Source organism: Aquarana catesbeiana, linkage group LG01 (assembly GCF_042186555.1).
Source record: "Aquarana catesbeiana isolate 2022-GZ linkage group LG01, ASM4218655v1, whole genome shotgun sequence".
Classification (NCBI taxonomy): Eukaryota; Metazoa; Chordata; class Amphibia; order Anura; family Ranidae; genus Aquarana; species Aquarana catesbeiana.
In genome coordinates, this window is record NC_133324.1 from 455,985,932 (window position 1) to 456,012,079 (window position 26,148).

The following is a 26,148-nucleotide window of genomic DNA, read 5'->3' on the forward strand; positions in this document are numbered from 1 at the left end:
CTGCAACAATAGATCAAAATAACATTGATTTAATCATAGCGACATAGTTAGTCAGGTTGAAAAAAGACACAAGTCCATCTAGTTCAACCAATTGAAAAAAAAAAAAAATCATACAATCCTATATATACACAATCCTTCACCCACAGTTGATCCAGAGGAAGGCGACCATCCCTAGCAAAGCATGATCCAATTTGCTACAGCAGGAGAAAAAATTCCCCCGAGAGGCAATTGGAATTTCCCTGGATCAACTTAACCTATAAATGTTAGTACCCAGTTATATTATGTACATTTAAGAAAGAATCCAGGCTTTTTTTAAAGCAATCTACTGAGCTTGCCAGAACCACCTCTGGAGGGAGTCTATTCCACATTTTCACAGCTCTTACTGTGAAAAAACCTTTTCTGTATTTGGAGATGAAATCCTTTTTTTCTCTAGACGTGCCCCCTTGTCCTCTGTGATGACCTTAAAGTGAATAAATCAACACCAAGTTCACTACATGGACCACTTATATATTTATACATGTTGATCATATTACCCCTTGATCTCCTCTTCTCAAGAGGGAATAGATTCAGTTCCTCTAATCTATCATCATAGCTGAGCTCCTCCATGCCTCTTAATCTTGAAAATTACAATGAAGCTTTCTTAATTTATTTACAAATATAAAAAAAAAATCAATACAAAGAAACGAAAACTTTACATTAAAGTGGTTGTAAAGTCTTGTTTTTTTTTTTTGCAATAAAATTAACAAACATGTTGCACTTACCTGCTCTGTTGCATTGGATTTGCACAAAGCAGCCCAGATAAACATCTTCTCGAGTCCCTCTTTGATGCTTCTGGCCCCTCCCTCCTGTTGAGTGCCCCCAGAGCAAGCAGCTTGCTCTGGGGGCAACTGAGCCAATCTGCAGCTCCCTGTGTCCATTTAGACACGGATTTGCGACCCGGCCCCACCCCCTCTCTCTTCTGATTGGCTGACTGACTTTAATTGACTACAGCGGTTGCCAATGGCGCCGCTGCTGTGTCTCAGCCAGTCAGGAGAAAGAGTCTTGGATTGCTTAGACACTCGTGGACATCACTGTATAGAGATGGGGCTCAGGTAGGTATTAGGGGGGCTGCTGAACACAGAAGGCTTTTTATCTTAGTGCATAGAATGCATTAAAAGTAAAAAAAACCTTCTGCCTTTACAACTCCTTTAAAGACTCTATTAAGAAAATACTGTATTAATGTAATGTACCCAATAACAACTTAAAATACATAAACCATAGACATCAAGTTCACATTACAGTTTGTCTCTTAAAAGCTCATCTTTTTTCAGCTGTCAGTTTATAAATAATTTTGGTGCAACCTACATATGTGTAATGTACAGTGGTGATGGTCATCCCCATCTAGTGGCTGATATGCACACAACTTAGTTCAATGTTATCCCACTAGAGTGCATGCACAAGAAACCTTCACAAGTCTGTGGGGGGTGCCCCAGGGTTTAGACTGCCTAGGGGCCTCCACAAAGTTTATTCTGGTACTGTGTAGCCAGCGTATTTTCTTTTTTCACCTGACTGTTGAAGAAAGTTGTCAAAAAACAATTACTTACCATCAGAGCTGAGTACAACAAAGGTAAAAAGTCAGGGAATATGTACCAAAAAATGTACAAAAATCAATGACTATGCAGTGACACATTGCTACAAGAGAAGGGAGTAGTGGCACGTAGCTGTGGCTTAGGCCCATGTGAATGTACTGCTGATGCAAAAACTATAGAACAGTTGGATCACCTTTGTACATCCAAGGGTTCACCAAAGTCTATACAACCCCGGCCTTGTTTGATAATGTCTTGGGCTACACATATTGCCATACATGTTTTAAGATTTCTACATAGTGTATTATTATGGATGGTATGTTGGAGAGATATCTGGAGAGATATTTGAAATACTGCAAATGTTGCAAATGTATAAGGAATTGTTGCCCCTGGCTGTTTCTGCAATATATATGATGTTTGAGTATGGAAAAGTATAATCTTTAACATTTGTGTTCATTATTCTTTTTCAGTGATATCCTGTATTAGTACTTATTATGTGGTTAGAACAAATATGTTCAATGCATGCACAGCAGTACCTGTCTATATGTCAACTACTGCCCTAGCAGAATTGTAAAATGCAGAAAAATAAAGGACCTCTTTTGTGAGAATTTGATTTAATTCCCAGCTTCACGAAAAGCACCAATGTTTTATACTAACAAATACAAATTTGTTTTTAAATAAATCCTGCTTTGCAAAAAACAAGTTTATTCGGTAAAAACCAGAGGAACAACACTTTTTTTTAATTATTTTTTTATTGTCATCATTTTCAGATAACTCTGTAAACAAGTACTAAGTCTTCAGTTTTATACAGATAAGATAGATTTTCATTTCTTGAAATTTTAAACAAGGAAGACAATGTTTTATTTTTTGAATTTGCTTTTTACATCACAAACATGAATAAAAGATTGATTGTTTTTTTTTTTCTAATGTAATTATATGTATAGAATCGTAAACACTTCTTTGAATCATTCTCAGCCAGAGAGCTCTTGGATTTTGTTTTCTACCGTCTTTTGGTCGGCTCCTGCTATGCGCTCCCTCTGAAAGCAATATTTTTTTTAAGTACTGTTTAGATGTGGTTCTCAAGTAAAAAGAAAAACATAGATATATTTTAATAAAATGTGCTCAAACAGACCTATTTCACAATGTTAGTGCAGGTGAGGGGGATGCTGGGTGCAGTCCCCCATCTGTCCTCATCATGCATGATATAAAGTATTTTCAGTATTTTACAGCAGACATTCTCATGTTAATATAGCAATATGAGTGCTATAGATGTCCAGAGCTCTGTGAATGTCAACTAGAGAGACATCTGCTCGAATATTTCATGTAAAAACTGAGCTGTATTTTGTCTATCTTTCTGCTTGGATGAACTTCATGTTAAATATCTTCATATTTCAATTTTAATATATCATTTATCAGATTTCTGTATTTTTGTTTTATTGTGAAAATGCAAACAAATATTAACAGAACTGCATTTGTGTTTAGCAGTCTTTTTAAACAAAAGCATTAGGAATTGTATTCTTACATCTGAACTGCTAGCAAGCGAGTGGCTCCTTGCCATGGCAGTATCCTTCTCTTTGATGCCCTGGATTGGAGATGCTACTGCATGAACTTTAATTTGGTAGAAGGATCCTTTGGACCCACCACTTTCATCTGTCACACTCACCTGTTCCTTGCTCCAGCACCAGTTTCTTACCTTCCACGTGCGCCCATGTCTTCCATCTTCCTCCGCCTCTGCAGCCATTCACAGTGGAGGCACTGTCTAAAGGGGCAGCCAAACCCCCGGCATTCCTAGTGAGCTCTTTTGTGATCCCCAGTGCCTTCTCACTTTGCCTGTCTCTCCAGTGATTTTCATGCACTCCAGCCTTCATCCAGATTAATGATCCCTGTGCACTCTATTCTGTAACATATGCCTGTGTCTCAGTGACTCTGTGCACCCCTACCAGCAACCAGTCTGCATTCATCATTGTATCTTCCTGTGTACTCCAGTCAGTTACCTTCCCCTTTGCACCAGTGTCATTCCATGTGTGTGCCAGCCAGCCTCTCGTTACTAGCACCTGTGACTCTCAGTCCATTTCATTCATCTGCGCTACTCAGGCCTGTCGCGACAGGACAGGCAAAACAAGCAATTGCTTGGGGCCCCGAGCTGGCTTGGGGCCCCAGCCGCGCCGCCGGCCGCTGCTTCCTATAAGCTGCAGCCTGTAGCATGGCCAAACTCCTCTACCTTCCTCCTGCAGTCCGCGCGGTACAGGACTCAGGAGATTCAGTTTCCTGTTCGCAGCTGGACTGACAGGAAGTGTACACACTGAGTGCTCACTTCCTTTCAGTCTGGCCGGCCGGGAACAGAAAACTGAATCTCCTGCTGCGCGGTACGCGGTAAGGAGGGGGGTTAAAAAGAACATGGTGGGGGAAGTAATAAGGGGGGCTTTGTGTGCGTGTGGGGGGGGTTGGGGGGGCCTCCATGTCCATTTTGCTTGGGGCCCCCAAATTCCTTCAAACGGCCCTGGTGCTACTGTATGCACTCCTACCAGTTTGGACTGTCTACCCTACAGACTTGTGATCCCAGTATCTCCTAGCTACAATATCTGCTCTCTATTCCCAGTCGCTGCCTGCTTGAGTAAGTCAGAGGGTTGCAACCTGGGTGTTGCCTGCAGCAGAACCCAATTCCAAATTTAGGAGTTCTGATGAAAATAAGACACCTTCTTAGATTCTACACCTGAGCACTGCTAAGAGCTCTCATCATCGCTGTACGGCTGGACACACTGGACTTGCCTTTTCGGTGCCAATGGGTACCCAGCTTCTCCAAGACTCCTTGCAACTCTCTGTGACTCTTCTGTGGTCAATGTTACTGCCTAGCCCCAGCTGTGAAACTAATTTATGGTTAGCCAGTCCACCCCTTAGAGGGATCAGACTTTCAGCTTGTGACATTATCTATGGCAAAAATAATTGAAATAACGAAGACCCACCACTTTTTGTTAGATTGACAATACACTTTATAAAAATGACTTCCCCGTCTCAATTATCCAATTTATTAGAAAGGGGTAAAAAACAGAATACCTTAATTCTATCATGGTCTGTCTTTGCATATACTTTGCAGAATTTAATCTTGCTGTATAACCCTGTTTGCAGGTGTAGTGCCCTTTTTTGACACCCCTTCTCTGGTGATGTAGTGAGTCTGTGCACCTTCGCTTAGCAGGTCTGTGGCTTGGTTGAGGATGGCCCTGGGACTTAGGATTGAGGGACATCCAGCGTGTGTACTGATTGTAAACAACTGGGAAAATGGTACTGCGATGTTAATACTAGTTCTATATTGCAATGGTACTGTGTATTAATATTGTTCTGCACTGTGACTGTGTGCTATGAAGGGGATGTATTGTTGTATGTGCCTGAGTTAATGCAATAGAGTGTTAAAAAGAAACTAGACTTAACATAATTTATTCCGGGTAACAGGCCTTGGGTTAGGAATATGTGCAGAGGCCTCTGTCCAGGAGAGAAAATGACACAAGATGACGGAGTATCTCCAAAAGGGCAGGTTTGTGAATAACCCTTTTGGAAAAGAAGCAAGGCGGGTCCTGGGGCTTCTAAATGGAAATTGATGTCCTATCCAGGACCTTTTCAACCCTTCTAGGGTGAAGAACAGTGAGCTTCTGGTTGTAACACTGTGATTTCTGACCTACTCATGTGAGGTTTCCTTGCTTTCATGTGGTAACTACTCAGCCAAGAGCATTATCTGTGAAAAGCTTTATAAGAACCATAGTATATCATGTGGAAGAGAATCATCTATGTCCCTAAACCCGCCATACATGGATCAAAATTCAGCCGAATTTTGATCCATGTATAGGCACCCTGGTTGTAAAGAAGTCAGGGTTTTTTTCTGAACAAATAGTGCCACTGGTGCTATAGCCAGTATTCCTTATCATTGGAAAGGCTCCCCGCCATCAGAACACAATATCTCAACAGGAGTGATTCCCTGCCCTTGGAGCACTGTTCCTCACACTGATACAAGGCACTATTCCTAACACAGATACCAAAAATGGGGCTCATTCCTCCCACTTACACTAATGATGAAACCCTATTCCTTCCACTGACATCAATAATGAAGCCCTATTCCTTCCACTGACTCCAGTGATGGGGCATTTTTCCTTCCACTGACACCAATGATGGGTCACTATTCCTTCCACTGACACTATTGATGGTGCACTATTCCTCCAACCAGCACAATGATGGGGCACTATACCGCCCACTGATACCAACAATGGTGCAATATTCCTCTCACTGACACCAGCGATGGGGCACTATTCCTCCCATTGACACCAATGATGGGGCACTGTTCCTTCTCCTGACCACAGGTGCTATATATTTTTTTTACTCCCACTGGCCACCAAGCTTGAGACTTTGGGGCTGATTTACTAAAACTGGAGAGTGCAAAAACTGGTGAAGCCATGCATGATAGTCAGTCAGTTTCTAACTTCAGCTTCTTCAATTAAGCTTTGGCAATAAAACCTTGAAGCTGACTGGTTTCTGTGCAGAGCTGCACCAAATATTGCACTCTCCAGTTTTAGTAAATTAACCCTATTGTCTACTTCCACTGAAGAAATTACACTTTGCTACAATATAAATAGTGAGTGTACAGCTTATATAACAGTGTAAATTTGCTGCCCCCTGAAAATAACTCAACACACAGCCATTAATGTCTAAACCGCTGGCAGCAAAAGTAAGTACACTCCTAAGTTAAAATGTCCAAATTGGGCCAAAAGTGTCAATATTTTGTGTTGCCACCATTATTTTCCAGCACTGCCTTAACCCGCTTGGGGATGGAGTTCACCAGAGCTTCACAGGTTGCCACTGGAGTCCTCTTGCACTCCTCCATGACGACATCACGGAGCTGGTGGATGTTGGAGACCTTGCGCTCCTTTACCTTCTGTTTGAGGATGCCCCACAGATGCTTAATAGGGTTTAGGTCAGGAGACATTCTTGGCCAGTCCATCACCTTTACCCTCAGCTTCTTTAGCAAGGCAGTGGTCGTCTTTGAGGTGTGTTTGGGGTTGTTATCATGTTGGAATACTGCCCTGCAGCCCAGTGCCCGAAGGGAGGGGGATCATGCTCTGCTTCAGTATGTCACAGTACATGTTAGCAATCATGGTTCCCTCAATAAACTGTAGCTCCCCAGTGCCGGCAGCACTCATGCAGCCCCAGACCATGACACTCCCACCACCATGCTTGACTGTAGGCAAGACACACTTGTCTTTGAACTCCTCATCTGTTTGACGTCACACACGCATGACACCATCTGAACCAAATAAGTTTATCTTGGTCTCATCAGACCGCAGGACATGGTTCCAGTAATCCATGTCCTTAGTCTGCTTGTCTTCAGCAAACTGTTTGCAGGCTTTCTTGTGCATCATCTTTATAAGAGGCTTCCTTCTGGGACGACAGCCATGCAGACCAATTTTATGCAGTGTGCGGCGTATGGTCTGAGCACTGACAGGCTGACCCCCCACCTCTTCAACTTCTGCAGCAATGCTGGCAGCACTCATACGTCTATTTCCCAAAGACAACCTCTGGATATGACGCTGAGCACGTGCACTCAACTTCTTTGGTCAACCATGGCGAGGCCTGTTCTGAGTGGAACCTGTCCTGTTAAACCGATGTATGGTCTTGGCCACCGTGCTGCAGCTCAGTTTCAGGGTCTTGGCAATCTTCTTATAGCCTAGGCCATCTTTATGTAGTGCAACAATTCTTTTTTTCAGATCCTCAGAGAGTTCTTTCCCAAGAAGTGCCATGTTGAACTTCCAGTGACCAGTATGAGAGAGTGAGAGCGATAACACCAAATTTAACACACCTCCTCCCCATTCACACCTGAGACCTTGTAACACTAACGAGTCACATGAGAATGGGAGGGAAAATGGCTAATTGGACCCAATTTGGAAATTTTCACTTAGGGGTGTACTCATGTTTGTTGCCAGTGATTTAGACATTAATGGCTGTGTGTTGAGTTATTTTGAGGGGACAACAAATATACACTGTTATACAAGCTGTACACTTATTACTTTACATTGTAGCAAAGTGTCATTTCTTCAGTGTTGTCACATGAAAAGATTTAACAAAATATTTACAAAAATTGGTATTTGCCCATTTGGGGAAGTTAGATGGTAAAGAAAGGTTGTGAACCTTGCCTTCTTCCAGGAGCTATTTGAGTGTGCTTCCAATCTCTTAGCACGAGTCATGCTCCATGTTTCCTTTTTTTTACCTGCCAAAGAAGTTTTAATTCTGGTCACCTAGTCGTGATTTATGCTCCTTGTACACACTGTATAGCTGGAGAGATGACACACTTATTTCCTGATCCAGTTTTTAGCTTCATATGTCACTTTAATCCTCAAACCTAATTGCTGAAGGGTTAATTAGCATTATCATCTATCTCCAAAGAGCATAGAGATAATCCATGAAGCAGCAAACAGTGATGGTAAACCAGCAAGAAATAGAGCGATTGTTCAGATTAGCTAAGATGTGTGTCACAAGAATAGCTGGCCAAAAGTTGGAGGGCCACTTCACACTTAGTGAGTTTTGGCAATGCATTCCACTAGGCGTATGGCAACGTGCCTGCTTTATGTGCAGTGTGTTGTGGTGCCCTTTATTGTGAATGATACCCCAATGCATTGCACAGATGCACAAGTCAAAGCAGCACACCACAACACAACTGTTTATATTGTACAGGTGTATTTTAGTGCCCGGAAGCCCCTGCTGTGACATACAGACACCTATAGACATGAATAGGTGAAGATGGCTATGCATTGTTACTTCCTTAAAGTGGTGCATGTGCACAGATATTGTGTCCAGAGTGCACACTGCTTGCGCTCAAGGCATTAAGTTTGAGTGCATGCGCCACTTTATACAAGCCTTCATGCATTTATATCTATGGGTGGCGTGACATAGCACCAGGGGCTCCTGGGCACTAAAATATGGCAGTCTGTTTATATTGTACGGATGTGCATGAGCCATTAATTTTCATTTTATTAGATTATCACACACTCTAAAGTTGGGTACACACTGTTCGTTTTTTTTTCTTCAATTGGAGGGCTGAATAAATGAAAGACTGACAGATTCATGCATCCATACAAGTGATATGGATGCAAGAATCCCCCTGCTATGCTGTTACATTCAGAGAGTGGGGGCTGTCAGAATACACTGATCAGTGGAAGCAGCCGTTGGTCGATAAAGGTTTTTCAACAGGAATGTTCCTGAGAAACCAATCTATTGATCGGCTTTGGTTGAACGGGGGGGGGGGGCGTACACACATCGAAATTCTGGCTCGCAAATAACCCCCTGACACATGGATAACAAAAATGACATAAAGAGAAACTTGTGTTAGGAATATATAAATTGGTATTATCACATACCATAGCTCCAGTCTTGATGAAAAAACATTCTGGCACTGCACGGATATCATATTCCCTCACAACACCCTAATAATGAAATATAAAATAGTATTAGAAAAAAATAACAAGCCTGCTGAGAAATAAAAAATATTTTATATAGCACTTACTGGGTTTTCTCCAACATCAATTCTTACAAAAATGACAAGGGTTTTTTCCAAGGCCAGTTTCTATTAAATAAAAAGGAAATCTTGTATGTGACATCTGTGACAAATATACTTTACAAATAGTATATTTAGAAACACTCACTGCAACATTCTGCAACCTTCAACTTTAAGCCTGCATTAAAGTCGTAATTAAAGTCAGCAGCAACAGTACTGAACTCCGGGAGGTAGCTAGAGCCTCGGGAGATCTGAAGACTTGATCGGTAACCACTCGTTACCAACCAAGTTTCCTGCATGAGCAATCTTTTCATTGTCATTGCTGTAACCTCTGAGTTTGTTTTCTGCAAATCGTGCAGCCCTTTGAACTTCATGTAGAAGTGATCCAATGACAGTACAGTCACCTAATCACTTCAAAACCCTAGTGGCACTTCTCTTGCCTTGTGCTGCTCCCCATGTGGTCAGTGTGCTGACCCTTCCCTGTCCTAAGCCTTACGTTGCTCTTCTTGTTGATGGGATCCCTTGATCGATCCAGGGGGTGTTCAGGATAGCAGAGTGGGAGGACATTATTAAACTCCCATTCCCAATTATCATCACAGGGTCAACTTGAAGGGGCTCACTCTTCCAAGGTGGCCAGGTAAGCTGCAGATTGGGGCTTGTATCCCAGATCTGTACTGGCTGGAGGCAAATGAGACATCGGGAATCTAACAGAAGTCTGATGTCTCCATAAAGTGTGCCTATCACTGCATAAGTGCTAATGTATAGGTGCTTATTAGCCCCCTATTAGCAGTACCAAAGTAAAAAAAAAAAGTAAAAAAAAATGTAAATATAAAATTATAAAATTAAAAAACCCCTTTCCCTACTAAACATGCATGCATGCACATACACAAAATTAGCACAGATACAGTATATATACATAAATACCTATTGTACCTTAGACATCGCCAAGCATGCCAGAGGTAGAAAATTCATTTTATGGCTGTCATATTAATTTAATTCTGCATTGGTGAGACGTAGTTTTTTAATGCATTACTTATTAATATTTATAGAATCTTCATATTTTTCCATTTCACAAGCACAGACGATCTTAAAGTATTTGTAAACCCTCACTTTGTAAAACAACCCAAAAAAAAATAGAAATTAAAAGCAAAACATTTGTGTATAGATATAAAAAGAACAAACAAACATTATAAACTCTTTTTTATAGGTGATGATCAGCACACTGAGTTCCCAGCACAGCTAAAGAACTGACCACGGTGTGTTCTCCTGATTAGTGTGGTCAGTTTTTAGTAGGAAAGCAGAGGGACTGGCAGAAACACCAGGGATTTCACACAAAGGAAGCAATACAAAGACAACAGGATACTTTCTCATACAAGTACATGGTACAGCAGGCACACATGAGGAATATGCAATGTTGGGTTTACATACTCTTTATGCCTAGAAATATTTGTTATTTATTAAGTCAACACAGTCTTTTATCTTTAGTTAGCCCATTCAAGATGGCCCTACTTTACTTGACCAGGGTAGTTCAGAGCTCACCTAAATACTTCAAATAATACTCGCCACACTCCACCTCCCCGTAACCCCTCCAAAACAACAACACTACTCAGAAGTGGAGTTAAAATGGCCAAATCTGCCTTTTATTAAACATAAACGTTTAAATAACAAAAAACAAAACTAAAACATAACAGTCTGGGCCAAAATGGTTGCAGGTCCTTGATGGCACCATATAACAAAAACTTTGTGCCTGTGGCACCATTTAGCTAAGTTATATCCCCAGCCTGCCAAACACTACCTTGGGGACTATCCTAGCTGACAGCTGATCTACAGATACGATTGCTGTCTAACACTTCTGTGTTGTGTAGGAACATAGAAGCCAGCAGAAGAAACCACAGTGCCCAGCAGGGGTTGCTGTATGTTAATATTTTTGATATAGTAGGGAATAATTAGAATCCTTGTCAGGCCTTTTTAATGTCTCTGTCCCAGTGGATAGTTTTCCCCTTTTTTCCTTCTTCAAATGTCACTTGTAAAATATTGAAGTCACTTGGAAATATATGCGCTTCTGGAAGAATAGTCAAACATTCCCATAGACACACTCCTAAACCTTGTGGACAGCCTTCCCAGAAGAGTTGAAGCTGTTATAGCTGCAAAGGGTGGACCAACTCAATACTGAGCCCTACGGACTAAGACTGGGATGCCATTAAAGTTCATGTGTATGTAAAGGCAGGTGTCCCAATACTTTTGGTAATATAGTGTAGCACTATCATACACAAGGCATACCAGTGCATGCATGTTATATGGACCATATTGTGGACCCACTGGTGTGAAGGGGCTCTTATGCCGCGTAAACACGAGTGGAATTTCCGTCAGAAAGAGTCCAATGGGAGCTTTTCATCATATATTCCGACCGTGTGTATGCCCCATCGGACTTTTTCTGTGAAAAATTCAGACGGATTTAGATAGAGAACATGTTCTATATTTTTCAGGCGGAACAAATTACTATCGGAAAAAATGCTTGTCTGTATGCTGTTCCGACGCACCAAAAACGACGCATGCACTGAAGCAAGGAGACGGAAGCTATTGGCTACTCGCTATTGAACTTCCGTTTTCTAGTCCCGTTGTACGTCACCTTGTTCTGGACGGTCAGAATTTGGTGTGACCATGTGTATGCAAGACAGCTTGAGCGGAATTCCGTCGGAACTCCGTTCTAAAAACCTTCAGAGTTTATTCCGACGGCAAAACCGGTCGTGTGTACAGGGCATTAGTCTTTCTCTCTCACATAGAGTAAGTAGCTCAGTCATATTATGATGTGTGTGTCCAGCTTTAGAGTAACCTGCTCTTTTAAAATTATTCCATCTGCTCAGTCTCTGTACATTTAAATATGCATGTATAATATATATGATTAAAGCATTAAGTTTTAATCAAATAATATTATGTTACTTGTATCTTTATTGCTTTTAACTTACTAGGTGAATATAACTATGTGACACTTAGTATTAAGCCCTCATCGCAAAGATAATTTTTCCCTTTTGCTCCATACCCCTAATAAATATGCCCTAAAACTGGTGGCCCCTCAGCTGTTGCAGAACTACAAGTCCCATCTTGCCTCTGCCTGAGGTAGTCATGCTTGTAACTGTCAGCCTTGCAATGCCTCATGGGACTTGTAGTTTCACAACAGTTGAGACCCCAGCCCTAAAGACATACTATTTGCTTTTTCAAGTTCTCAGTGCTCGGTCCCTCTCTGTGTTGCTTTCCTGAACTTCCAGTTAAGGAGCTTAGCTTAAGTCACTTCATTGAACAGTCAGATAGCTCAGGAGATTACCAGGAATGAAGTCACTGTCAATAATAACATTTGCAGGAGGAGCAGTGGAGTGGTTTGTAATGGGGGCCTTTGATACCGCCTATGCATGTCTGTGCACTCAGCATTGACACAGCAAGTTGGAGGCTGGGAGTGCAAACACCAGGGTGGCTACATTGGGGCTGCAGTAAGGTCCTGCAAGGTAATGTTGCCACCCTATAGCAGAAAATACATTGGACATGACTTTCAAGAAATGATTTTGCAGAAAAGATGGCCACAGAGAAATAAGGGATAGAAAAAGTATGCTGCTGCAAGGATTTTTTTTTCACAAGGGTTTAATAACACTGAACAAACATTGTGAAGTCTGCAGATGAGGGTCTGCTGTTAATCATAGTTAACTCTTATTGTTAAATAAAATACATTTTTGAAGTACTTACTTCCATCCAAGGCAATGCTCTTCTGCAATGAGGGCAGTTTTTGTTCATGAACATAACCACTATAAGTTTATTACCAGCATCATTCACTATCTGTTGTAGCCTTTGCTGAAAAGAGAAAATGTAGTTACGGTATCACGTATTTGGAAATATACTAAAATAGTTGTAAATAATTGTGAATTGCAGATAGATGCGAAAAGTGTTCAATATTTCCAAAGGTGTCTGCAAAAAGGACCTATAGTATATATCTAGTATATCCGCATCCATATAGCTCTTTATTAAAGTGCAAATGGGCAGCAGCAAGGTAAAGCCTAAAAATCTCCAATAAAAAAAAAAAAAAAGCCTTTTTGCACCTTCTAACATGCTCATTTTTGAGCATGTTGGAGGTGCAAAAGGTGTATTGAATGTCACTAACCTATACTGAAAATGAAACGAAAGTTACAGTTAATAGTTTGCAAAAAAGTAAACCAATAATTAATCATATATATATATATATATATATATATATATATATATACAATGGGGACCGAAAGTATTCAGACCCCCTTAAATTTTTCACTTTTTGTTATATTGCAGCTATTTGCTAAAATAATTTAAGTTCATTTTTTTCCTCATTAATGTACACACAGCACCCCATATTGACAAAAAAACAAACAAAAAAAAAACACAGAATTGTTGACATTTTTGCAGATTTATTGAAAAAGAAAAACTGAAATATCACATGGTCCTAAGTATTTAGACCCTTTGCTGTGACACTCATATATTTAAAGGGGTTGTAAAGGTAAAAATTTTTTCACCTTAATGCATTCTATGCATTAAGGTGAAAAAACTTTTGACAATACCGCCGCCCCCAGCCCCCCCCGTTTTACTTACCTGACGCCTCGAATCTTCGCTGCTCGTTCTCGTCATCTTCATTGCAGCTCAGCCTGGTCGCTGATTGGCTGCAGTGGATGGATTGAAAGCAGCGCAGCCATTGGCTCGCGCTGCTGTCAATCACATCCGATGATGCGGCGCGCCGGGGGGCGGGGCCGAGTGATACAGTGAGCGGCTACAGCCGCCGGCTGTATCACGGGAGCGCGCCCGCAAGCACTCACCACCATGCGAGGGAGCTCGCATTAAGGTGGTTAATGCTTGTGGGGAGGAGCTGAAACAGCTGCCGAGGGACCCCAGAAGACCAGGTTCGGGGCCACTCTGTGCAGAACGAGCTGCACAGTGAAGGTAAGTATAACATGTTTGTTATTTTTAAAAAAAAAAAAATTTACCTTTACAACCCCTTTAACTCAGGTGCTGTCCATTTCTTCTGTTCATCCTTGAGATGGTTCTACACCTTCATTTGAGTCCAGCTGTGTTTGATTATACTGATTGGACTTGATTAGGAAAGCCACACACCTGTCTATATAAGACCTTACAGCTCACAGTGCATGTCAAAGCAAATGAGAATCATGAGGTCAAAGGAACTGCCTGAAGAGCTCAGAGACAGAATTGTGGTAAGGCGCAGATCTGGGCAAGGTTACAAAAAAATTCTGTTGCACTTAAGGTTCCTAGGAGAACAGTGGCCTCCATAATCCTTAAATGGAAGATGTTTGGGATGACCAGAACCCTTCCCAGAGCTGGCCATCTGGCCAAACTGAGCTATCGGGGGAGAAGAGCCTTGGTGAGAGAGGTAAAGAAGAACCCAAAGATCACAGTGGCTGAGCTCCAGAGATGCAGTCAGGAGATGGGAGAAAGTTGTAGAAAGTCAACCATCACTGCAGCCCTCCACCAGTTGGGGCTTTATGGCAGAGTGGCCCGACGGAAGCCTCTCCTCAGTGCAAGACACATGAAAGCCCGCATGGAGTTTGCTAAAAAACACCTGAAGGACCCCAAGATGGTGAGAAATAAGATTCTCTAGTCTGATGAGACAAAGATAGAACTTTTTGGCCTTAATTCTAAGCGGTATGTGTGGAGAAAACAAGGCACTGCTCATCACCTGTCCAATACAGTCCCAACAGTGAAGCATGGTGGTGGCAGCATCATGCTGTGGGGGTGTTTTTCAGCTGCAGGGACAGGAAGACTGGTTGCAATCGAGGAAAAGATGAATGTGGCCAAGTACAGGGATATCCTGGACAAAAAACTTCTCCAGAGTGCTCAGGACCTCAGACTGGGCCGAAGGTTTACCTTCCAACAAGACAATGACCCTAAACACACAGCTAAAATAACGAAGGAGTGGCTTCACAACAACTCCGTGACTGTTCTTGAATGGCCCAGCCAGAGCCCTGACTTATTGACCCAATTGAGCATCTCTGGAGAGACCTAAAAATGGCTGTCCACCAACGTTTACCATCCAACCTGACAGAACTGGAGAGGATCTGCAGGGAGGAATGGCAGAGGATCCCCAAATCCAGGTGTGAAAAACTTGTTGCATCTTTCCCCAAAAGACTCATGGCTGTATTAGATCAAAATGGTGCTTCTACTAAATACTGAGCAAAGGGTCTGAATACTTAGGACCATGTGATATTTCAGTTTTTCTTTTTTAATAAATCTGCAAAAATGTCAACAATTCTGTGTTTTTCTATCAATATGGGGTGCAGTGTGTACATTAATGAGGAAAAAAAAAGAATTAAATGATTTTAGCAAATGGCTGCAATATAACAAAGAGTGAAAAATTTAAGGGGGTCTGAATACTTTCCGTCCCCACTGTATATATGTAATAAAAACAAATTATAGTTTGATTAATTTAGGAAGCACACTGGTTTAACCCCCAGTAGTTTTAAATTGGCTTATGAAGTTTCTTCTTCCACTTCTTATTTTCATCAGTAGAACAATACAAGTTCCCCCACAGCATCACCTAGTGGTAAAATCTGGCATCACAGAACACAAATTGATTCTACATGTCTACTCATTCTAGATGGTTTTGATTTCCTCCAGACAATGTAAGAAATGGAAACAGCTTCTTGTTATACAACATACTACTCAACCATTTAAAGTCAATTTTTTCAGGATTCTTCACCAAAATGAAACTCACTAATTTCTATTTATGGAATGTTACAGTAACAAGTGTTGCCAATACATGTTTAAATGTGCTGCATTTAGTCTGCCATCGGGATGAGGTTCAGATATGTTGCTCCATGGGTTTGAGGTGAATCTTGAGGTCCTAAGATGCATGGTCTAGGCAATTTTATATACAAATTCACCCTAGAGAATTAATTTATTTAAACCATAATGCACTGCATGGCCTTTGGCCAGCAAGCTTAGAAGGCCAAAAGGGGCTTTTGGTAAGCCTCACTATTAAAAGGGGGGGGGGAACACATTATAGCATAGCATCAGTGAATTGGACTCTGTTGCAGGGAAAAGCTGACAAACAGCATAGAGAGATTAAATGAATAAATAACGAACTAGACTTGAACTGTTTTATTGGTGATTATTGATAGGTTGTGATGGTTTTAAACGTTTTTATCGTTTTATGCATTTGAAGTTTTGATTTTAATATTGTTAAATAAAGTTTGATATTGATGTTTATGTAATCAGGAATTAGCTAACATTAATGTAATCTGTTGTATATGATTGGGGCACGTGTGTGATTAAGAAATCAATTAATTTTCAATTTAATAGGATAAGTTTTAATCATTGTGTGTTGTGACCCATAACACTGTAAGATCAGACAACTCAGATCAGGTTTGCAATCGAGTAGCTCAGATCAACTAAAATTAAACACAAGCTGTTACATTATATAGATAAGGTCTGGTTAACAAAGGAGATAATTGTGGGTTTGTTGTGCCACAATGTATCTCTGTATAGCTTATGTTGTCACAACAACGTGCCCTCTTATTACTAATAGATAAGTCTGTTCAGTGAGATAGCCTGAATGAGATTATCTGTGGGGTGAGGGCAGGGTTAATGCCGTGTTCTCACACCTTATAAATGTAAGACGCCACGCTGTGTGGACACTGACAAAGTGATGACGAAACTGGTCAGGGCGTGACAACCCGGCTATCGTTGGTGCTAGCAGGTGAAGTCTCTACCCGGGTAACACCGCTCTTTGAGAGATCCGTAGAGCAGTGAGATACAGACACACCAGCAGCACTGCATTTGTTACATGTTTTTACTTTCATTTCGTTTGTAAGTGTACATCTATAAGGGGGTAATGGTTTTAAATAAATATATCTTTGAGACGGTATCACGCTATGTGTACCATTCTTTTGTCATGAGTGCTACCTAGATTAAAGACAGTCCCAGATCCAGGAGCGGATTTATTACAGGCGCAATTCCATAATCCTTCTGGTGAGTCTAAAACCTAAGGGAGAGGGCTCACAAGGTGTGGTGACGGGACATGAGGAGGGCACAGATGAGGCTGCGGTGGCTTTCCCTGTTCGAGGTCGATGTCCCTTTCACAGAAGCCGGTGATCGGCTGATAGCGCGAGGAGAAAAAAAGACGATTACCGATCTTCTGTTTACATTACATGATCAGCTGTCATTGGCAGACAGCTGATCACGTGGTAAGTGGCCGGGATCGGATCTAATTGACTCGGTGATCACAGAGCGCGCCCCGCAGGGGGCACGCAGGCAGCTCATGCACCTGAGAACGTCTATAGACATCTACAGCCCGGGCGGGAAGTGGTTAAAAGAGGAGGTTGAGTTGAGTAAATAGATACCAAATGTGACAAACCTTAAAATTGTGAACACCTGTGAAACGGTAACAAACTATGGTATCCAAAATTGTCCATAGGCAATATTTTAAGCCCTTATTGGTCATTAGTTTAGAGTTAACCATGAATGAATACCCCTAGAATTATAAATATTACTCTCACTCCATCGTGTGTGGCAATACCTACCATGTGTAGCTTAATCATTTTTGTATGTAGGTGCACCTGTGCATACTTTAAAAATATGTATTTGGTGTTTTTTTAATTGAGCTTATTTAGGCAGCACGATGGAAGTTACAGGTTCTCTTTAATGAGACATCGGAGGTCTACTACACTCAACATATAGTGCTTTATTAACTTCTTCTCTGTCCACGACAACCAGGGAATGCACATCACTGCACAAGTAAGCCAACCATCAGCTGAAAAAATACACACTCAATCCTGACAGCAATAACAGCTATGTGTGGTTGTAAATGATGCTGCTGATGCTGTAAGACTTACACCACTTGCAGCAAAAGGGATAATTCTGATTGCTAGCTCCTTGGACAGTAAAACCACTGGCTACCTTTTTTCTGAGAGTTGGGTATTTTTGGGTTTCAATTTATTTCGTATGTTTTTTGTTTTTTTTGGTAGGCCCTTTTTTAAGTTTGGGGTGCTTAAAATGGGGGATTCACTTGTTACTGGCCATCTATTCTTTCAGCTGGATTTTATTTGCAGTATGCTACTTCATTTGTCCCTCTTTTTGGTCTGATATGAAATGTACTGTTTTGCTACCAGAAGTGTTATGCCCCGTACACACGGTCGGACTTTGTTCGGACATTCCGACAACAAAATCCTAGGATTTTTTCCGACGGATGTTGGCTCAAACTTGTCTTGCATACACACGGTCACACAAAGTTGTCGGAAAATCCGATCGTTCTAAACGCGGTGACGTAATACATGTACGTCGGGACTATAAACGGGGCAGTGGCCAATAGCTTTCATCTCTGGCACTTTGTCTGTCGGATTTGTGTACACACAATCGGAATTTCCGACAATGGATTTTGTTGTCGGAAAATTTTATCTCCTGCTCTCCAACTTTGTGTGTCGGAAAATCCGATGGAAAATGTCCGATGGAGCCCACACACGGTCGGAATTTCCGACAACACGCTCCGATCGGACATTTTCCATCGGAAAATCCGACCGTGTGTACGGGGCATTATACTGCAGTAAACTACATATCCACCACTACATTTTTGTATTTGTTAGTTTGGAAAGCCAGCATAAGGAAAATGTAGGGGAGAAAAAAACTCTTGTGGGTTTAATCAATTATTTTTTGAGTATCAATTTTTCACGGACTTGGAGCATTGGAGCATGTAACTTGGAGCATTGCAGGTTAATATCCTTTGCCTTCAAAGTTTATACTAAAAGGTGTTCTTTTTTCTCCTCACATAAAGTTGGGAGGTATTAGTTAGACATGGTGCCAAACATACTAAAATATAGATTTAAGTTTATGCTTTAACCATTTCAGCCCCGGAAGGATTTACCCCCTTAATGACCAGTCCATTTTTTGCGATACGGCACTGCATAACTTTAACTGACAATTGCGGGTCATGCGACGCTGTACCTAAATAAAATTGATGTCCTTTTTTTCCCCACAAATGGAGCTTTCTTTTGGTGGTATTTTTTTTTACCTCTCCGTTTTGTTTTGTTTTTTTTCGCTATAAACAAAAAAAGACTGGCAATTTTGAAAAAAATAAATAATATTCTTTAATTTCTGCTATAAAACATATGCCAAAAAAAATATAAAAAAACAGTTTAGGCCAATATGTATTCTTCTACATATTTTTGGTAACAAAAATCACAATAAGCGTATATTGATTGGTTTGCGCAAAAGTTATAGCGTCTACAAAATAGATGATAGATTTATGGACTTTACAGGTACGTTGTTTCGTGATATAGAGACGCCCTGCCGGAGTATATAATATAGGCGGTGGGCGATCTCTAAGTGGTTATAGTAGAACTATAAGCAGATCATTTTGTTTTACTTTGGATAGAGCAAGGGAGGGTTATAACCCTTGTCCTTTTTTTTTTTTCATCATTTGTGTCCCATTGCAGAGATTTTCCTTCACTTCCTGTCCCATAGCCAAACAGGAAGTGAGAGGAAATCCCTGCAAATTGAGGGAATTCCTTGGAGACCCTCAGGTCACCAGAAATAGGGTTCTCAGTGGAAGATTTCTCTTCTATTATTTTTCTGGGGACAACCCAAAATCTGGGATTTTCTTTTACTTTCACTTTCAATGATAATGGTGTAGCACCCTCTAGCATAGTGTACTAGGTGTACATAGTTTGTAAGCTGTAGTGTAGGTAAATTTAGCCTGGCTGGGTTGAATCTGGGTCAGGGATGAGTGACTCAGGGAGGCTGGATGACTCATCAGGCAGCACGTCTGGTACCTCCCCCTACTTGCTAGAACCTTGGAGAAGCTTCCAAAAGAATGGGTGGGAGGTTAGGAGGAGCTGCTTGGAGTATTGAGTAGGGCCCCAGCCAATCCCCAGCAGGTTGGCTGGCAGGCGGTGGTCACCTCTTAAATACTCTGGGTCATGCCAGCAAGGGGCAGTTGGGTGGAAGATGAGGATGGAGTGCTAAGGAGGCTGTCAGTGGCCCTTGATGGTGCCCTCTAGTCTGGGGGGGTGACCTTGGGCCTGGGGCTCAGGTGATGGAGGGACTCTCTATAACACAAGGAGGACTTCTTTCTTGGATGCATGGGACCAGGTGTGAGGACTCAGGAGAGAGTCGGCATGTCCAGGAGATTTCCAGGAGAAGTCAACCAGGTAGGCTGGTGAGTGTGCAGTCTGGAAGGACTGTGGTGGAGAAGAAGCCAGGTGGGCTAGTGAAAGGGACAACTGCAGCCAGGCAGGGTGGCAGTACCTGAAGAAGTGGTGATGGGATCAATAGCCACAGGGATGTAAGCTGGACACTGTACTTTGCTACACAACCCAAGGGGCCCTGGGTCCCTGCCTGTAAAGGGCTTTTTCTTCAAAATCTGAGTGTTGCCTTTTTTGTCAGGTTAACGATCAGTGTGCCAGCTAGCATTTATGCAAGCAAGTGTGCTGTAGGAAGCAGTGGAGTGTATATAGACTGTACATAGGAAAGTTATCCCTGAATAGTTGTTCTAATCAAATGGGCATCCCATAATACCTCTACTCCCCATCCAAGTTTTATTTTCTTAATAAAAATACAAAACAAGCACTGGATTGTTTTCTGACTCTGGTAGCCTGTGAAATTCGGTATGCTAGGCTGTGCAGGGTGGGGGATGCTATTACACCAACGGCTCCTACATTGGGTGCGTTACACTTGGGGGCGTTGTCCAGCATATAACCCAGGATAACCTGCACAGCCATTGCTCCTAGCAACCGAAGATTCATCGAGCCGGGGAAATGTGCTTTGCTCCAAGACCACGGAGGGTTAAAGCCAGGGAGAAGGACTTATGTGCTCTGCCTATTTGTGACTGTGTACTTAAAGTCAACTGCTGTTGCCCATAGCAACCAGCAGGAGCTGCTGCCAAAACTACTGCAACCCTGCATACCCAGTTGCCCCAACCACGGCTGAGATGGACACTTGTACCAATAACCTGCTATTCATTAAGAAATGTGTAATGTGCCGTCACCTGTGGCAACCACGGTGGGCGATTGCGCCCATGGATTACAAAATGTTCAGTGGTCTGCTTGAAGCTGGAAAAAGTGACTGTATGCTGAAATGTCCTGCTGACAACATTAACCACTTGCTTACTGGGCACCTAAACCCCCATCCTGCCCAGACCAATTTTCAGCTTTTATAGCTGTCACTCTTTGAATGACAATTGCGCGGTCATACAACACTATAACGGCCTCCCGGCAAAGTAGATCCGCGCTGTAGCCGTCATTCCGCTATAGCGCGGATCTGAAGGGGTTAAAGTGTACAACAAAATGTGTGCTGTTTCCATGGTGAGCAGGGTGTCTGCAAGAGGGGTCTATCAGTTGCCCAACCACAGCTGATGTTAAGGACTGTCCTAAACCTGCTAACTACAGTATGATGTGTGTTACAAACTTTGCTGTTGCTCCTGGCAACCACAGTAAATGCTTGCTGCCAACTGATCTATCTGCTCGGGCACAATCAGTACTGGGTGGCATGTTCTGATAAATTCTGCAAGTGCCAGTGTCATCAGTGTGCCTGTAAACTTCAGTACAGTTATCAGAGCTGCGGATGCCAGCTAGTCTGGAAGCTTGGGGGTGGAGCCACGCCCCGGAGGAGTCCCAGCGTGTCCTGCTAACAGTAAGAGAGAGGAGCAAGATGGCGGAAGGTGCATGTGTGTACCCAGCGCTGACCTGGTTGCCCGATCTGCAGGAGCTGACACTGGTGGACACTGGTGTCAGGCTGGAGTATCGAGGGGGATTCGCACTGGGGGTGATCAAGGGGATGGAGAGGCTGTGTTTACTGTTTCCTGGATGCAGAAGACTGACCGTGGTGGTCAGTGCCTGGATCCAGTACGGGCACTGCAACAAGCCACTCACCTGACTCACACCTAGTGAACAGGGACCACTCAACTACAGCATGGACCTGCAGTCAGGCCTCTACAGGAAACAGCCACAGAAATCCCCGGAGGCCAGTGTAGGCCTTGAATCATCTGCTAAAGGCGGGGTTGAGTCTGAGGCTGGTGACTCCCCTGCGAAGACAAACAACATTGGGGAAGAAAGTCAGAAATCTGCCTTGGCCTGCAGCCAGATCAGGGAGCTTGTACCTGCCACCACTGCCCAACGGGAGCCAGATGCTGTCCCTGAGATGCTGGCCACGCCCGTACACCCTGCCAGCCCCATCTGGAAGGAGCCAGTGCTGGAAGACCATCCATCTTCAGGTGAGCCAGTGGGGAGTGGTAGTGGTGGGTGTATAGACTGGGGGTCATCCAGACTGCAGGCAGACTTTGGGCCCAAGGATGATGAGTTTGCAGGCTGGTCACTTTACAGCAGCTCCGAGGAGGAATGGGAGTGGGGACCAACTCGAAAGCAGGAGAGGGTGCTGTCCGAAGTGAAGGATGAGCCAGGGTAATCCAAAGGGACTGGAAGAGCCGTGCAGATCCCAGTCAGTGTGAGGCAGAAATTTTTCAACAGACCCTCTACCACCCAGACCAGAGCAGCTGAATACAGGCAGTGGGTTGTGAGATTGCCCAAAGCCTGTGTCCTTCCTGGAAGGGAAAGCCAAGAGAACTGCTTTGGTTTTCCAGATCCCAGCGGGAGGTAAGTGAAGAACCTCTCTAGAGTGGGGTCTGGACTACCCCATGTCCCTTCCAAAATCATGGACATCATTGAAAACTCCCAGGGAGAGTGGGAGAATGAGATGGTGTGGGAGTACATGCATGTCCCCAAGTCTTTGCGGGGACAGCATTGCAATCAAGCTTGGACATTTGACAAGAATGGTGGCTGGGAAGAGCTATTTACAGAGACAGGGTGGTGGTGGTTGTAAAAGCAGGACAGCCCACCAAGAGCCACTCTGTCACTGTTAGAGGAGCTGATGGCAACCTGAAGAGACTGCCAAATCCTCATTATTACCTGTGAAGGACTGATGGGAGAGTTCAGCTTGCAGGTAAAACTTAGCATGGAGAGCTGTGAAGATTGCTGCCTGTGTCCTTTGTTGTTCATGGGCTAGGCCGGCCCAAAATCCTCATCTGTTCCAGATTGATGTCCCATTCCCAACTGAAGAACTTTGAACGAGGCCTAGTGCCGTTTGCTAAATTTGGAAGGGCTCCTCCTACCAGAGACTCTTGGCAAAAAAAGAGAGACATTTCTGTGTTTATTTCTTTATTGTCTCTGTCATGCAGGATCATAACCCCCTGCTGACAGACTGTACAGATTAGATAGCAAGTCAGTGATAGGAATGTGTTCTTTTCTTGTTCTGTTTGCAGGTTTCGTTGTGGATGGCTGTTCACCCTGCTGTGTAATGGACTCAACATTTTCAAGCTTGTTGGAAGGGCTTCCCTTTAGGGGTAGGTGCTCCAGCTCAATTCTCTGTGCCTTATATTTTGGCAGAGTTATCTGCAGGGACCTGTAGCTAGGGTGTATATATTGCTGATTTTGTAATGTACATACAGTATGTGATTTGAAGAAATGCCTATCTTTGACATGCTAACTTATTTGTACATACCCTGGTTCAATTTGTTTCCCTTTATCCCTCCCAAAACTGTATTTTTAAAGGATGACCTTGCTCCTGGGCGCAGGAGCTATTTTTTCATTTTTTCCCAGCCATGGGGATAGGCTGGCCTTTTGGGGGGGGGGGGGGTGTAGCACCCTCTAGCCTAGTGTTCTAGGTGTACATAGTTTGTAAGCTGTAGTGTTGGTAAATTTAGGCTGACTGAGAGCCATCCTGGGTTGAATCTGGGTCAGGGATGAGTCAGGGAGGCTGGATGACTCATCAGGCAGCACCTCTGATTCCTCCCCCTACTTGCTTGAACCTTGGAGAAGCTTCTAGAAGAATGAGTAGGAGATTAGGAGGAGCTTCTTGGAGTTTATGAGGAGGGCCCCAGCCAATCCCCAGCAAGTGGGCTGGCAGGGGGTGGGCAACTCTTAGCCACAGGGATGTAAGCTGGACACTGTACTTTGCTGCACAACCCGGGGTCCCTGCCTGTAAAGGGCCTTTGGTTCAAAATCTGACTGTTTCCTTTTTTATCAGATTAACTATCACTGCTCCAGCTAGGATTTCTGCAAGCAAGCGTGCTGGGGAAGCAGTGGAATGTTTATAGACTGTACATAGGAAAGTTGTCCGTGAAGAGTTGTTCTAAGTCAAGTGGGCATCCCATAATACCCCTACTCCCCATCCAAGTTTTATCCCCCCCAATAAAAATACAAAACAAGCACTGGACTGTTTTCTGACTCTGGGAGCCTGTGAAATTCAGTGTGCATGGTTTTGCAAGGTTTCACCAGCGGCTCCTATGTGGGGTGGGTGCGCTACAATAGTAAACAGAACAAATAGAGAGGGTGAATCTCCTTAACAGGGTCACAGACAGCAATAAAAGCTGACAAGCATTCTATCCAAAACAAAAAAGAAGTTTTGCCTTTAGTTTTACTTAAAATCAGGATTTCGGTGATGACAGTTACTGACCTCTCACCTGAACTCACATATCATCTCCTCCTTTTTTTATTCTGGATAGAGCCAGTGGCATACCTAGCTTGACACCTGGGGCAACCCCCCCCCCCAAGCTCCTTTACACGTCAAAATAATTTTTAGTATTAATTGTGAAATTAAAGTGATACTAAAGATAATAAAAAAGTTGAAGTAAACAAACATGTTATACTGCTCTGTGCAATGGTTGTGCACAGAGCAGCCCCGATCCTCCTCTTATTGGGTCCCACGCTCATGCTCCTGGTTCCTCCCCCCTGCTGAGTGCACTTATAGCAAGCCACTTGCTATGGTGGCACTCGTGCATGCTCGCTTTGTAAGTCCATAAGACACACAGAGCGGGGCTCGGCCCCACCCCCCACTCCCTCCTCACTGGCTGTGATTGACAGCATTGGAAGTCATTGGCTAAGCCAATGAGGAGAGAGAGAGAGAGAGAGAGAGAGAGCGAAGAGAGACTCTGCTCTTGTGCAAATTGCTGAATTGAGATTGGGCTCAGGTAAGTATAGTGGGAAGCTGCATACTGAAGGATTTTTACCTTCATACAGAGCATGCATGAAGGTGAAAAACCTTAAGCCTTTAGAATTTCTTTAAGCAAATGCTACTAAAAGGGGGGGGGGACAGACAGTGAAGATTATGTGACATTTGTGTGTATAATCAGAATGGCAAAAATAGAGACTTATAAGTGTAGTACGCTGAATAGGTGAGTATAGGGGTCCAACTGGTTTGCAAGGTAATGGTGAAAAGACCAAATATTCAGATTCTATGCCAATCTTGACTGGTGTTCTCCTCCCATAACTGTCTGTCTATGTTAAAGTAGAATCAAAGGCAAAAAACCCTTTGTCTCATTTTGGATAAATGAGATGTCCAATTTTTTGTGTTTCATCTGTGTCTCAATGGGGAAATTGCATTTTACTTCCTGTCCCATTACCAAAACAGGAAGTGAGGAAATCCCTCCAAAGTCAGCGAATCCCTGGCTGTCTCCAGGGTAATCAGAACTAGTGTCACAATTGGAAGATTTACCTTTTGTTACTGTTCTGGGGACAATCCAAAATTTGGGGTTTAGTTATACTAAGTGAAAAAACTATTACTTGTTATCTCTGTGCCTGCTTCCTGGACTTATGTAGAGTGGTTCATCCCTGGGGGATTTTCTTACCCCACTCCATTAGTCATTCCTCAGTCTAGTCAATATTAAATTATTAACATCTCTGAAATAGTTTTTACTAAATATTTGCCTATGCGCCACCAAATAATAAAAATAAATCTTATCCAGATTTCCTAGCATTACAGATAACAGAGATAATCCCTAGATTGGCTATAGTTTCTTACTCCTGAATACAGGAAAATGCCAATTAACTCATTTACTTAGTAGGGTTTTATATGGAAAATCTAAATAGCACCTTTTAAAAAAAAGAAAAAGTACCTGATCACTGATTTTTTCCATTATCTTTGTGTAGCTCTTCCTTTGATCTGTCTCCACGCTCAGTTTACTGGCTGATATCAGACTGCAATAAATTGATTCAGAATTCCCTATATATACACATACACTAATTACTGACATGTAGCTAAACCACA

The 26,148-nt window shown here is 42.7% G+C and overlaps 1 protein-coding gene across 1 annotated transcript; it reads right to left on the reverse strand.

Annotated features, from left to right (window-relative positions):
* Positions 1 to 2,402: 2,402 nt before the first annotated feature.
* On the reverse strand, positions 2,403 to 26,148 carry LOC141101767 (thioredoxin-like). Its single transcript, XM_073591075.1, has 5 exons — positions 25,997 to 26,148; positions 12,832 to 12,936; positions 9,106 to 9,165; positions 8,960 to 9,025; positions 2,403 to 2,602 (listed from the first exon to the last, which is right to left on the reverse strand). Exons 1-5 carry the CDS (start codon positions 26,132 to 26,134, stop codon positions 2,537 to 2,539), a joined length of 435 nt encoding a protein of 144 aa, XP_073447176.1. The 5' UTR covers positions 26,135 to 26,148; the 3' UTR covers positions 2,403 to 2,536.

Excerpts from the sequence above, each read along its gene's own strand:
- LOC141101767 (XM_073591075.1), bottom strand. The coding sequence starts at position 26,134 with ATGTCAGTAATTAGTGTATGTGTATATATAGGGAATTCTGAATCAATT. Across the intron at positions 12,937-25,996 it reads TGGAAAAAATCAGTGATCAG|CAAAGGCTACAACAGATAGT; the intron begins GTACTTTTTCTT and ends TTCTCTTTTCAG. Across the intron at positions 9,166-12,831 it reads GAGCATTGCCTTGGATGGAA|AAACTGGCCTTGGAAAAAAC; the intron begins GTAAGTACTTCA and ends TTTATTTAATAG.